Raw genomic sequence first — 13,486 nt, 5'->3', positions numbered from 1 at the left:
CAGACACATACGAAAAATGAAACCTTAATAATAACCCTTATGCCAGCTGGTGGTTTTAAAAAGTAATCAGAAGTCAGGCTATTTCTTCAACAAAATTTTCACCAGACCTGTACTCGGTGCGAAAAACTTTGAGCATTAAACGTCGACACCTTGTCGTTGAATTACGAGTAACGTCCAAAATGATAATATAGGTTGTTATTTCTAAAATACGTTTTACGCAGAATCGAGGTATTTTAACTTTCACAGAAAAATTCGTATTTAGAAGAAAATAATAATTACATTGTTGTTTTCAAAAAATTTTTATTTTCGAACTAATATAAAAATATCTTAATTTTTAGAATTAAAATAATTATTAATAAAGAAGATCCATATATTTTTATAATTTTAAAAATATTTTATTGTCCATAAACAAAATTATATTAATCCGAATATTAATCATAATTACTAATGAGATTAAAGTGCAATTAAAATAAAGCCATTATATAGATGAAAACAGTTGTACAATTTTACTTATTTTATAAATAAAGCTGTTAAAAATCAATTAAATATTTTTATAAAATAAATGATAAATAAAATGTCGCTACTGTTTTAATAACGCATATCATAACAATAAAAATATAACATGATAATTGTATGAAAAATGATGAACTACAGGTAAATAATATCGTTGAAGGTTTTATACGATAGAAATAACCGTTGAGGGATGAAATTACAGCATTAAACGGATAGTATAACAGTCTATATTATAATAATAATTATATTATTTGTAAAAATATTAACAGTACAATCGCGAAGCGCACAGCTTCGATGATGTCAATATATACCTATTTTTGTATTTTTAATGTATTATTACTATCTTGTATATTATCATTGGGTTACCCAATTAAAAGGCTGTAAACGTTAATATTTATATTGTGGTCAGAGGGTGCACGACAAAAATCAAGTAAACGATTACTAAAATATGTACCATTGAATTGATACGGTTATTATCGAACTTTGGAGTACACTATTCTAATCGTAAGTCGGTTTAAAACGTATGTCTTTATAACATAATTTATGACATAATAATATTATTAACGCACCTTTTTCATCGTCGACGATGGTCACGGACGCCTCGTTGGGCGCTCCTCTGCTACCGCTACCGCTGTCCACGGAGGCGCGAGCCGTGACGATCAGCAAACACCCGAGTACGCATATCACGAGCACAGTCGTCTTCATGTCGCACGCGACCTACCCGATGTTTTTCGACGAAAAGAAATAAAAACTTAAAATTCCAAAGAAAAAAAATAACAATAATACAACACACCGATCGTTTGCAAAAAAATAAAGATATGTTTTTAAACGAAAAAAAAAAACGAACGCGAAAAGCGAAAAGCCCCTCGTGGGTAATCAAGTCATCACTCCGGAGCCGAACACGTCACGTATTACCGTCTAGAATTGATCACAGGAAGGTAGTCCAAACGGTTTCTAGATCACGAGTGGTATAGGACGGAGAGTGGAAGAAACACACGACGAAAATCGGAACCGTTTTAATCGCCGGAAATTATTACGTATAATTGTTGGACGCAAAAAGGCCACAACGGTGGTGGTTTGACGACGCACATATATTATTATTATTATTATAATATATTATTATACACACGCGCTCATGGCGCACACACGAGAGACAAAGACAACGGCAATGTGCATCGAACACCGGTCGCCAGATGACTGTTCTAACCACCCGACCCGGTCGTATCCGCGCAGTGGTCGTCGTGTATGCTCGGCAGCGTCGGCGGCGACGGCGGCGGCAGCGCGCGCGGAGACTTCGTCGTCATCCGTTGATGCGGCGACGGCATTCAACGCGTGTACCATTCATCGCTGCCGCGCCGACGGGGATGTACCGTCAGACGAGTTGTTCTTATACCTAGGTACAAGAATAATAATATGTATCATAATATTATACCTAGGTATTACAATAACAATAATACGATACATATTATTATATACGGCACAGCGCGGGTGTATGTGTGCTATCAATCATTCCAGATCTAGGGGGTACGTGGGGTCACCCACATTGAAAGTCAGCGGTCGGCCGATTCTCCACTAAAGATTTGCTAACCTATTTATTTAACTAACAATTTAATTAATTGGTTCAATCGAGAGACAAGGTAATTATACATTATAATTACATTTTAGGATTGACACATAGAGATGTCCAAAAATATTATTTTTTTTATATCTTATTTTATCATTACCAGAATTGACATAACTATAAATTTATAATATTATAGTACATTCCCGTGTATATTATGAAAAAATATTTAATTTTCATTTGGTTTTAATTTTTTTTTTTGTTTTTTTTTTTGGTAAAAATGAACAATTTTAAATTAAATTTCAATTAAACATTTTACAATATTATATATTGCAATAATTAAGCTTGACTTCACTGACATATTTTTGATAGAACATTTATTTTTTATCTACTGGATCATTTTTAAAATTATCTAACAAATAAATTATAATACTGAATTTCATAAATAATAAATATATAGACACATTAAATGTATATTTTACATAGTGGTAAGAACCTAATATAATATAATATATGTATATATATATATATATATATATACATTATATATTTACCATGTATTTAAAAATTGATAATAACTCAATGAAAAAAAAAACATTTTAACTATATATGTTAATTAAGTATAGATGGTATTTCTACGAGTAACTATTAAAGCCAGGCTGCACTCTATATTTTAACATTCCTTTTTATTTTGATACGAATATACAATTAGTAAATTTTTTTTTTTTACTAAAAAATTTAGTACATAAATTGTGATATTCATTCCTTATTATTATATTATTACACATTAACGAGATGAACTATTTGTTAATACTATTAGTAATTATTATTTATTTTAGATTTTTACCATTAATATGATTTTGGAATTTTAAATTATACTTAAAGATTATATTTTAGAATATCAATGAAGATTTTTTTACCATTTAAAAAGTATGACTTAGGGATGCTAAGTTATTTTTTCAAATAAATACCGCCCTTTTTTTGCTGTAAATTTTTAATCAGACGATGTTTTTGAAAACAATTTTCTAAATTTAAATTACAAAATTCTCGTTAATAATATGTTTTTTATATTACTGTTAAAAGACTTTTATGGTATGAAGGTTATGATTGTTTGAAAATGTTAATAATTATTAATTGTATAAGTATATTTTATTATTTCATTAGTATTATTATTTATTTTTAAAATTTAATAATTATTTAGAAGTATTAGGATAAAATAAATACACTAGACTATATATCTTAAATTATATGTAAAACCATTATTAAGGTCTAAAGAATATTTATCTTTAACACCAACATTATTTTTTAGTACATTAAAACAAGTTATTAATAATAAAAGCATTAATATTCATTTATTATAAAAGATAATTCTTTTTAACAGTAAATACTAATTATCTTAAAAAACTATTAACGTTTTTGAAAATGTTTTTTTACGAAATTTAAAGTCAATAAAGACCAAAAACTTTTTACCGTATTATTTAATCATTACTTTATTTTAATTTTTTATTTGTATGAATTACTGTTCATTTTTTTAATTTTATAGCTTGTTTTGAAAATACTTAATATGTTGTCTTTAAAAAAATAAAAAAAGTTAGAAAATAGATTATTTTTTTGAATTTTATATTTTAATGACGTGAAATAATTATTTTCAAATCAAACCTAATAACACTAACATTTTTTGAGATCATTAATCTTAATTAACGTAGTGAGAGATGATGATGAAATCTTTATTCTTGCAAATTATTCTATGTATTACCTACTGCTATTACAATTTTACTTGATATCATAATAATTATTAATAATATTATTATTATTATTATTATTATTATTATTATTATGTGATTATGCTATTACACGAAGCACCATTGTTCTGAAATATTGTGATTATATTATTTTAGTCGTCTGTTTATTTCTCTACTGGCTCAGTATATGAATATTTCATTTTCAGTAACACCGTCAAGATTGTATGGATTGTTAAACTATAAGCTATTTAAAAAAATGTTTTATATTATCAAATCGTATGTCCTTACCCTGTGTTAATACATTACCATAATATTTAACATCAAACTTATATTGGAAGAAAAAAGTATTGAACTATATTGTTATCTATTGCACATGGCCACCGATCGTTTTGCGTCAAAGGTTTTTGATGAGTAAAAGAAGTGCCTTATTATTGTATTATAATAAAAACAGGTTTAAAATCGCTTAAGATATTTTCTTTTCATTTCTGGTGAATCAATTACATTAATTTAACAATTTATAACGAAATACATGTCTCATTTATTACTACAATTATTTTTTTTATTAAATTTTTTCAAACAATTTTCATTTTATTAATAGATTACAATTTTATTTTTTAATCATGTTATATCCATTAATTTATTAATAATGCATAACTCAACGTTCACAGAAAAAATATTATAATAAATTAACCAAAATATAATAAATCACAAGACTAATTTAATTTTTGTTATATTTTTCGAACTACCACTTGTCAATACTCAATACTCAATATATTACAATATATATATATATATATATATATACGTACAATATTACATTCGTTACTAACACGAATTCAGTCAATATTGATCAATAATCCGGAACATTTATTTTTTGGTATGGGATCATTATTTTTTCCGTATTTAAAGGTATTTAAAGAACTATATAACTCTAAGAACATCTTTGGACGAAACACACATTCAATAGTCCAATCTATTCATTTAATTCTTATCAAGAGGACTATCTTCAGTGACAGTTTCGAAAATAGAATGCTTTGTATCTTAATCAAAATATTGGAATCGATAAATCGTTTTATTTTACAAAAGAATTTATTAGCGTTTTTAGTTTCTATAATACAAGTTACCTATATTATTACATATTATAATGATAATTTTTTTATCATCAGACTAAATATTGATGAATATATAGTTATATTAACAGACTTAACAGAAACAAATGAATAAAAACAATGTCATTTACTACAAGTAAATTATAATTTGTATTAGAAAATACTAATAAATATTAGTTCTCTTACGTCAATATGTATACATCTTTTATTTATATTTATTTAGAATCGTGAATAATTTATAATCGACACAATTCATTAAATATGAGAAAATAAAACAGTTATATAAAACTTATAAAACTACAGAACTTATTTTTAACTTTTGCAATAGTTAAGGCACTTTCAGATATAATGTTCTTTTCTATTTCAAAAGCTCTGTTTCAAATTAAACAAAGTTATTGCATTTAACGAGCCCTCTTTCTTTGTAGATCTTAAATTTTTTTAATACTAAAAAAAACCATCAACCAGTACAGTTTACTATAGCATTATAGTGTTGTGTTACTTTGATGCAGTAAGGTACGCGTAAACATAATTGAACTCATATAGGTACGTCATTTCGACTTATATAAATATGCTTCAGATTTAAATACATATAAATTTAAATTTTCAAATTGTATTTTTAACATTGTAACTGAATTAAAAATAAAAATACAAAATATTATTCATCACACCTTGTCCGAATCACTTGAAGGCTTTCAACTAACATTCACTACACATATAATATATGATCTTTTAGGAAAACGTTGAAAAGCGTACAATGGAGTTACTACTAACCTTCCACCGACTATATAAGCGGAGATTTGTATTATAATGTAGAACGCAAGTCTGACCGGTATCATTATAGCATATATCATACACCGGTTACAATAATGTATAACATTTACAAATATGCACAATTTACCTATTCTTAGTGACCATATTATGTATATTCGATGATAACAATAAATAGATCAGTCAACCTGGAATCCTGAAAGTAAAATGTAGCACATTTTTGTTTTTTTTAATTGAATTAATAATTTGTAATAATTTGTAATTGTAATCATAAAGTCGGAATGTGTAACCTAAATCTTAACTATCATTTTTTTTTCTTTTATGAGTGCTAGGCTGACGTCAGCTTAGCAATTCGGATTCAAAATTTTGAACCAAACTAAAAAATGAATATACAATTCGTAATTTTTTAAATTATTTTTACTTAACTATCAAGTTCTAAATTATTTTCCCTGAGTCAATTAATAGAAACATTGTTATAAACACCATTATCTCCATTTATTTAAAAATAAGTAGATCGATGTATAGAGTACTCATCAAAAATGTTGATTAAAAATTAAATTATGGGTATTAACTTAATTATAAACAAAACTTGTTAAAATCAACATAACATTAAATAATTATATTTTATGAGATGATTATATTTTAATTTATAATATTCATATTGTATAAGTAGTAAATATCTAGAACAATGAACAATTTTTTCACTATGTCAATATTTAAAATATTAATGAAATTGTTTTTATATCGTAGAAAATCTCTTGAAATGGAACGAAAAAGTTACTTTCTAGTTAAATATTCAATTTGAAAATACATCTTCGTAGCTCTACAATATTTTAGATATAATATCGAATTAATAATTAACTTAAATGTTTTATACACCGTTAATTTATGAATACAACTTTAATATTACATATTAATCAAATTTAAAATCTGGTAAATAAACATATGCCTAAATATTATAGAGTATAGCAATTAACAAGTATAATACATTAAATATAATACATAATATTCTTACATTCTTATTATAGGTAATAATATATAATATTATTCATCAAGAAATAACAATAGAAACACTAAAGTTAGGTATATCATTTAAAGTAAAAATAACATATTTAACTTTATTTTTATGCTGTACAATTTTGTTTTATCTATGAGTAGATGCATCACTGTTCACAAAGATTTAAAAAAAGCGCCACTTAAAAATATTAAATAATATAGTACTTATTCATATATTTATACAAAAACAAATAATCCCTTGTGCATATTATTTTGAAATAAATGACGATTTACTGTTGCTATAATAGTTATTAAATACTACTGCTAAAATAAAATATATCTATGAAACTAAAAACCGGATAATATCAACTACATATTTTATATAATATTAATACAGGCTATAGACTACACCATTAAAGGCTATATATAATATAAAACTATGCTCTTTATTATATCTATGTCCTTTATAGTATCTATACCTACAAAATAATAATATTAAACATACTAATTTGACAGGGAATAGTATTTTTATATGTTCTCGTTTCAATTATAATGTTAATTAACCAAAAAACCATAGTTATATAATACATTTTTGTGATATGATAAATATATATATAGGTATAAATATTAATAATACATATATTTTTTATTTTAATTGGTTTTTGTTTTAAAATATTTTATAAAATGTTGTCCAAATGTTTTAAAATTACTTAAAATACGAGTAGATACTCTATTCTTATTTATTTTTTATGAAAATCGAATTATTTTGGAAATTTATGACTTTTATCAAAGTAAAAAAATCATATATATTCATAACATAATATGCTTAATAAATGATAAATAAAATATATTTTATTTTTTTTGTTCATTACAAATATTTTTAAAAATCTTCAAGCCAAATAATTTTTTTAAATAAATTAATGAAAGCTATGAGTTGGACAAGTGACTTTTAGTCTAGTGTAAAGAATCCAATCATTTATAGAACTTCGTGGCATTTAGGAGCATTTATTCAAATAGGAAGTCGCAACAACACCATTTACGACTCAGCCATCTTCCTACTGTCAACTCGGATAGTAAAGACAGATAGTTCAAATGTGAGAGGATTGCAGTAGTTGACAATTAAGTATAATAATTTATAGTAGTTAGAACAATAAAAATCTTAAAATAATTTTCACTTGTGACTTTGATGACTGTTAATTAAATTGTAAAATATTTCTTAAAGTTTTTTTTTATGTATTTTAGATTTTAAACAAAACAATTTTGATTTACAATGATTATTATGTGTTTTTTTATTTTTTGTCTATCATAACCGTTTTGAGTTAATTTTATGAGTTATTTCTGTTAAGGTACGTTCCTGGCACGTGGCCTTGCGCTATGCGCTTGTTATATCGAGCCTACACATATTCTGTAAAACATGAGTCTGCAATACCTATACCCATTCCCAAGGCACGGGATTTAGCGAACCACAGCTTATCCAAGCAAATCCGTGTTCATTAAAAAACTTAATTAGCACTCACTTAATTAAGCCGCTAAATTTCTCAGTTCAAAATGACTTCTAGTTTAGATCAGATACAAATTTCTGATTGCGCGGCTACATATTTTTTATACTTTAAGGGATGATCATTCAAAAGAAAAATCAACTAAAAAACAAAATTCAAGGAGAGACTATGTTAGATGCATACAATTTATAAAAGTCATATTATGTAAAAAACTATAACGTAAAATAATATTTAAGTTTAATTTTAACATTTAAATGTCAAGATACGAACACATTTTTTATATATTTAAATATAAAAGTACCTATGTTATATATACTTATTTATTTAAACCGATGATTAGTTTTTTAGTATAATTTTATAATTTTTATACCTAGTTAAAAACAATCAAAATTTATTTTTTAAACTTTAAATATTATTTAACTAACCTAGAAAATTAAACCTAGTTTGGGGTAAAATCCCAGTATTTTTCTTTATAATTACGAAAAACTATTTATTTTTTTTATTTAACAAAATTAATTAAAAAACAAATTATCTTAAGCACTTGAAATATCAACAAAATATTTATAATAACATGATATATTTTTCATAATATTATGATTTTTTTTATAAGATCTTTTTATAGATGTTTACGATTTTTGATATATATATATTTTATATGCACAATGACAATTTTCAAATTATTTAGTATAATTTCAAATTACGTATACGACAATTAATCTATTCACGGTTACATCATCTTATAAACATTTTATCGACTTCAAAATTAATAACAGCTATAATAATAATATTTGAAAATATTACAATAATTATTATATAGTAAGTATAATTTTTAAAAAGTAGTTCAACCAACCATAATTTTACTAATAAAAAAATTTATAAGCATAAGTTTAATATCAAGCATATTTATAATTGGTCAACGTTTCAACTTCATTTAAGATATTTAAAATTATTTCAAACGTTTGTCTATTTAAACCATTATGTAGTACCTACAGGCTACAGTAAGTCGCTATTCACTTAAAATTCAATAACATTAATTAGATATGTATGCTATTTTAATAACTTAATGTAATAAATGTAATGTTATCGGCAAAAACTAATCCAACCTATCAAATTAGTAATATTATAAAATAAATTACTATAAAATAGCAATTTAAATATATCGTCAAATATATTTAGTAATAATATAGGCTGATAGGCTGTCTCCTTCGCCTAAATTTGTTTTTTGTTTGCGATATTATAATAGTAATTTAACATTGAATTAAAATGAACATATCATAATATATTACAGTGGCTAACTCAATGAGGATAGTTACACTCTACATTTACTTTAAAGCGAAATGGTTAACTGTTTTACCCATTTCCACTCTTCTCCTTTTAAATGACTATTAGAATTTTTAGTCAAAATGACATTAGTAACATTACCGGCACAAACGATTTTATCTTATATTCCATTAAATCTGGTTGAACTTAATATTATGCAGTCATGTATATCGGGAATAAAAAAATGTTGTTTAAAACATAATTATAATCGTGTTATTTAATTTAATTTAAATACATTAATAATAAATTTAATACATTTTTAATTTAAAACGTTTATTAGAAAGAACTCGATTTGCCGCCATAATACGTGGTACCAACTAAGCACATATAACATAATAGCGAATAGACGGTTTAATAAATTTTATATCGACAATCAAACTTGAAGAAACCTGAAAACCCGTGTTTTATATATTTATAAAGAAGCTATTTGATATAAAATATAAACTATTCAAATTAAAATAAATTTTAAAATTATTTATCAAATTGTTAATTTGATAGAAATTTTTAATTGCGTATAATCAAATAATATTATTTTATGTAAATGCTATAATTATTTAATTAAGCTCATAAAACAAACTATATTCTCTCCTTTCAAGCAATTTATCAACCCTTTTGTGTCACGTAATGAGAATGCACTTTTGTCACCTACCTTAAACGAAATTACTTTCATATAGTTATGTACGATACGGAAATGGGAGTAAATGCTCGATCAAAATTATTCAACTTTTTTCCTTGATTTTTAGAATAGTAAAAACCATCCAAATATATATTTTATCATATTACTCTTTACTTTTTACCATGTATGAACAATGAACCTGTAATGCCATACCAAGCGCATACAGTAACAGATGTACACTGCACGTCTATATTCTAGTTGTATATATTAAAATGTGGTAAATGAATTATAATTTACTGTGTTCATCATTTAAATATACTCAAAAATATGTTTTAAAGAGTTTTGTAAAATTGCTAATTCTAGCTGTTACACCAGAAGTTCCCATGATGTAATTCAATTCAACAAAACTTACCAATCGATTTTAAAAATTTTCAAATATTGCGTAGCACTACTGAAATCAACCCACTACAATTATCCTCTTTATAATTTAGTACATATCATAGTTATTTTTTAATCTCTGTAAAGTCAAAATCTTTTTTCTCTTTTTTGTTGGTAAAAATGAAACAGACCCCAGTATTATTTTTATAGCTTTTAAAAATGTTCAAAACAAAAAAAATGAATATCTTATACTTGATGTCAGTTATTAAATTATTGCGGTATTAGTAAAAATAATACTGCATTTATACCTCTAATTTATATAAAAACACATTTCAAAATATTAACTAAAATATAGTATGTAATAATTATCATTTCTTCAAACTCAAATTATTAAAATTAAAATAATTTGCATACCATATAAGATATAATACAATATGTACTCAATCATCTCTATATAACAAACTATATTATAATAATTTGATACTAAATAATCCAATGCATTGTATTATTTATATATAAATAGTTATATATTAACATAATAGGAAACTCAAAGTTATATAAGAGGGCCACATTTTATAACTTCAAAATCTAGCAAGCCAGAGAGTTTAAAAAAAAAAAACAAAAAAATTTATTATTAACACTTACATTTTATATTTACATGTTTTAATGTTAAAAAAAAAAAAAAAAAAAATTTTAAAATAAAATACAGATTAATACAACAATTTTATAAAATAATTTTAAAATAAAGCATGGGCCATATAAAAGATAAGCAGACCAAACTTCAGTACTCAGTAACTCATCATTTTTATAGAATATTGTCACTTTTGACAAAAGTTTCGCAAATCAAAAAAAAAACATATTTTATAATAATATACCACCACACTGACTGCTGAATTAACGTATTGTATACAGCAATAATAGGCCAATGTGACCGGCAACAAACAAATCGAACAAATATTTCATATATTTTGTTGATTTGTTCGTTCAAATTATGTTCACATAGTCGATTTCTTTGAAGTTTATTGGTAATGCTCCATTCGTTATACCTAATACTAAGAACAGCCCATAATATAACGATTTTTCGACCGTAAAAATACGACCGTAGTAGGATTTCGGACAGGGACCTAGCTTAATAAGAGTTTCAGTTCCTGTTTCCGGTGTCCGGCAGAATCAAATCTCCAAGGAAATTAAATATACAAATACGTACAAAGTACGAATATAACATATATTATATGCGTACCAACATTAATATAATATTATATATTACATCTAAAAAAAACGGGTGTATGTTACTTCAAGAAAATATTTGCTATAATATAATATATATTGAATCATGAAAATATCTAAGACATTCAAATAAATATAACTATATATTATAATATAGCGTTGAGAAAAACATGTAATACACCATAAATATATTAGATATCAGTACATTGACTGTACATTCATAAAATAATTCAATGTTTTAATTTTAAGTTTATGTATATTGTATTATATGAAATCGTGTTAAGATATAAAAATTAATAATCTGTTGCAGTTAAATCGGAAGTACAGGTATGAGGTTCATTTAATTATAAGATTGAATTTTAAATTATATATATATATATTGTATAGACAACATGTATCCATAATCCTTTCATGGAAATAATACACACAAAATAATTTTCGTTTGAATTAAATTTTTAGTTTTTAACTTGAATACATTTAACCTATTGCTTGTCAAAAAATATATATTAATTTTAATTAAAAAATGTACAAAATAACTTTCTAGAAAACTATCCTCTGTAAATTATAAAAAATACGAAAGTGCAAATATGTATACACATAAATGCTACTTTTTCGCATAAAATACTTTATTTTTTATAATGGTCTGTTATGCACAATATTCGTGTAATAAAACTATATAATATATTTTAGGTAACCATTTAACTATCATAAACCATCGCATACTTAAATCACAATTTGGACAATAGATACCTGTATTACTGTCACATAGCTCTCATGGATATTATACCAAAGATTCGCTATGTTTCATGATAAAACGTTCACGAAAAATTTCTTCCATCATTTTATACCTAATCTTTCTTAAGTAGGTAGGTACAATACTAAACTAAAATTTAATTACCAAATAACTATATCACAAGGAAAATGTACAATTTTCTTTTATTGATTTCTAAGAGAATCTATTAAAATAGTATAATATTATTGAATATAAACTGACGCATTTCGTTTAATTTTCGCGTAGGAATGACTAATCATGGGTGTTTCATCTGCTCAAATACACAACTGATCACACGACGTTCAAGTAAAATAACCGATATCAGCATATCAAAAAGATGGTCATTATTATCAAAACTAATTTTAAATTTTAAAATATTTTGTTGAATACAGCTATAATATCAAAATGTTTAATTTGTAAATCAAACATTTTATTTATTATATCATAGTTTTAAAAATTCTTCAATCAAAAACAAAAAAAAATATTTCAAAATATTATTTTAAATTTCTTAGAATCTTTCTTTAACCCAGCCACCCATAAAATGGTAACAAATATTAAAAAAGTATATATAAAAGAATAGGAAGATACTGCAAAAATTCATTGCCCCAGGTGAGGATCGAACTCACGACCTTAAGATTATGAGACTTACGCGCTGCCTACTGCGCTACCGAGGCTTGGGAACAGCAAACATTTTATAGTGTTCTAACTTATTATATTTGTAATAATTTCATAAATCATTAAAAGTAAAAAATTTATTTTTCATAAAAATCAAAATATTTTAATAGAAATAAATAAATAATTAACTATTTGAGAGTAACATTTTGTTTCATAACAGAAATATGAATATATTAATCTTACAATGATATCTGTTTTATGTCTGTCATTAGGTACTCATTACTCACCTTTTCAAATTTAAAGCAGTAACAATGTTACCTACAATTTTCAATTTTAATATCTTTTCTGAGTGGCAGCTCGAGGTATTCAA

The 13,486-nt window shown here is 24.6% G+C and overlaps 1 protein-coding gene and 1 non-coding gene across 2 annotated transcripts in view; both read right to left on the bottom strand.

The window, feature by feature from the left end:
• The window catches only part of LOC112596579 (nephrin-like), a gene marked incomplete in the record, with an annotated part of 408,876 nt that extends 407,188 nt beyond the window's left edge, over window positions 1-1,688 (bottom strand). Inside the window, 1 exon segment of the mRNA XM_025342339.1 lies at window positions 1,083-1,688. Coding sequence (XP_025198124.1) covers window positions 1,083-1,218 — 136 coding nt within the window.
• An 11,414-nt stretch (window positions 1,689-13,102) lies between these two features.
• On the bottom strand, window positions 13,103-13,175 carry Trnam-cau. The gene has a single exon. It is a non-coding gene; the product is annotated as a tRNA-Met (tRNA).
• Window positions 13,176-13,486: the final 311 nt, after the last annotated feature.

The sequence above is a fragment of the Melanaphis sacchari genome, unplaced genomic scaffold, assembly GCF_002803265.2.
Source record: "Melanaphis sacchari strain LSU unplaced genomic scaffold, SCAv2.0 Contig32_pilon_pilon, whole genome shotgun sequence".
Classification (NCBI taxonomy): domain Eukaryota; kingdom Metazoa; phylum Arthropoda; class Insecta; order Hemiptera; family Aphididae; genus Melanaphis; species Melanaphis sacchari.
This window is presented reverse-complemented; position numbering and strand designations above follow the sequence as displayed.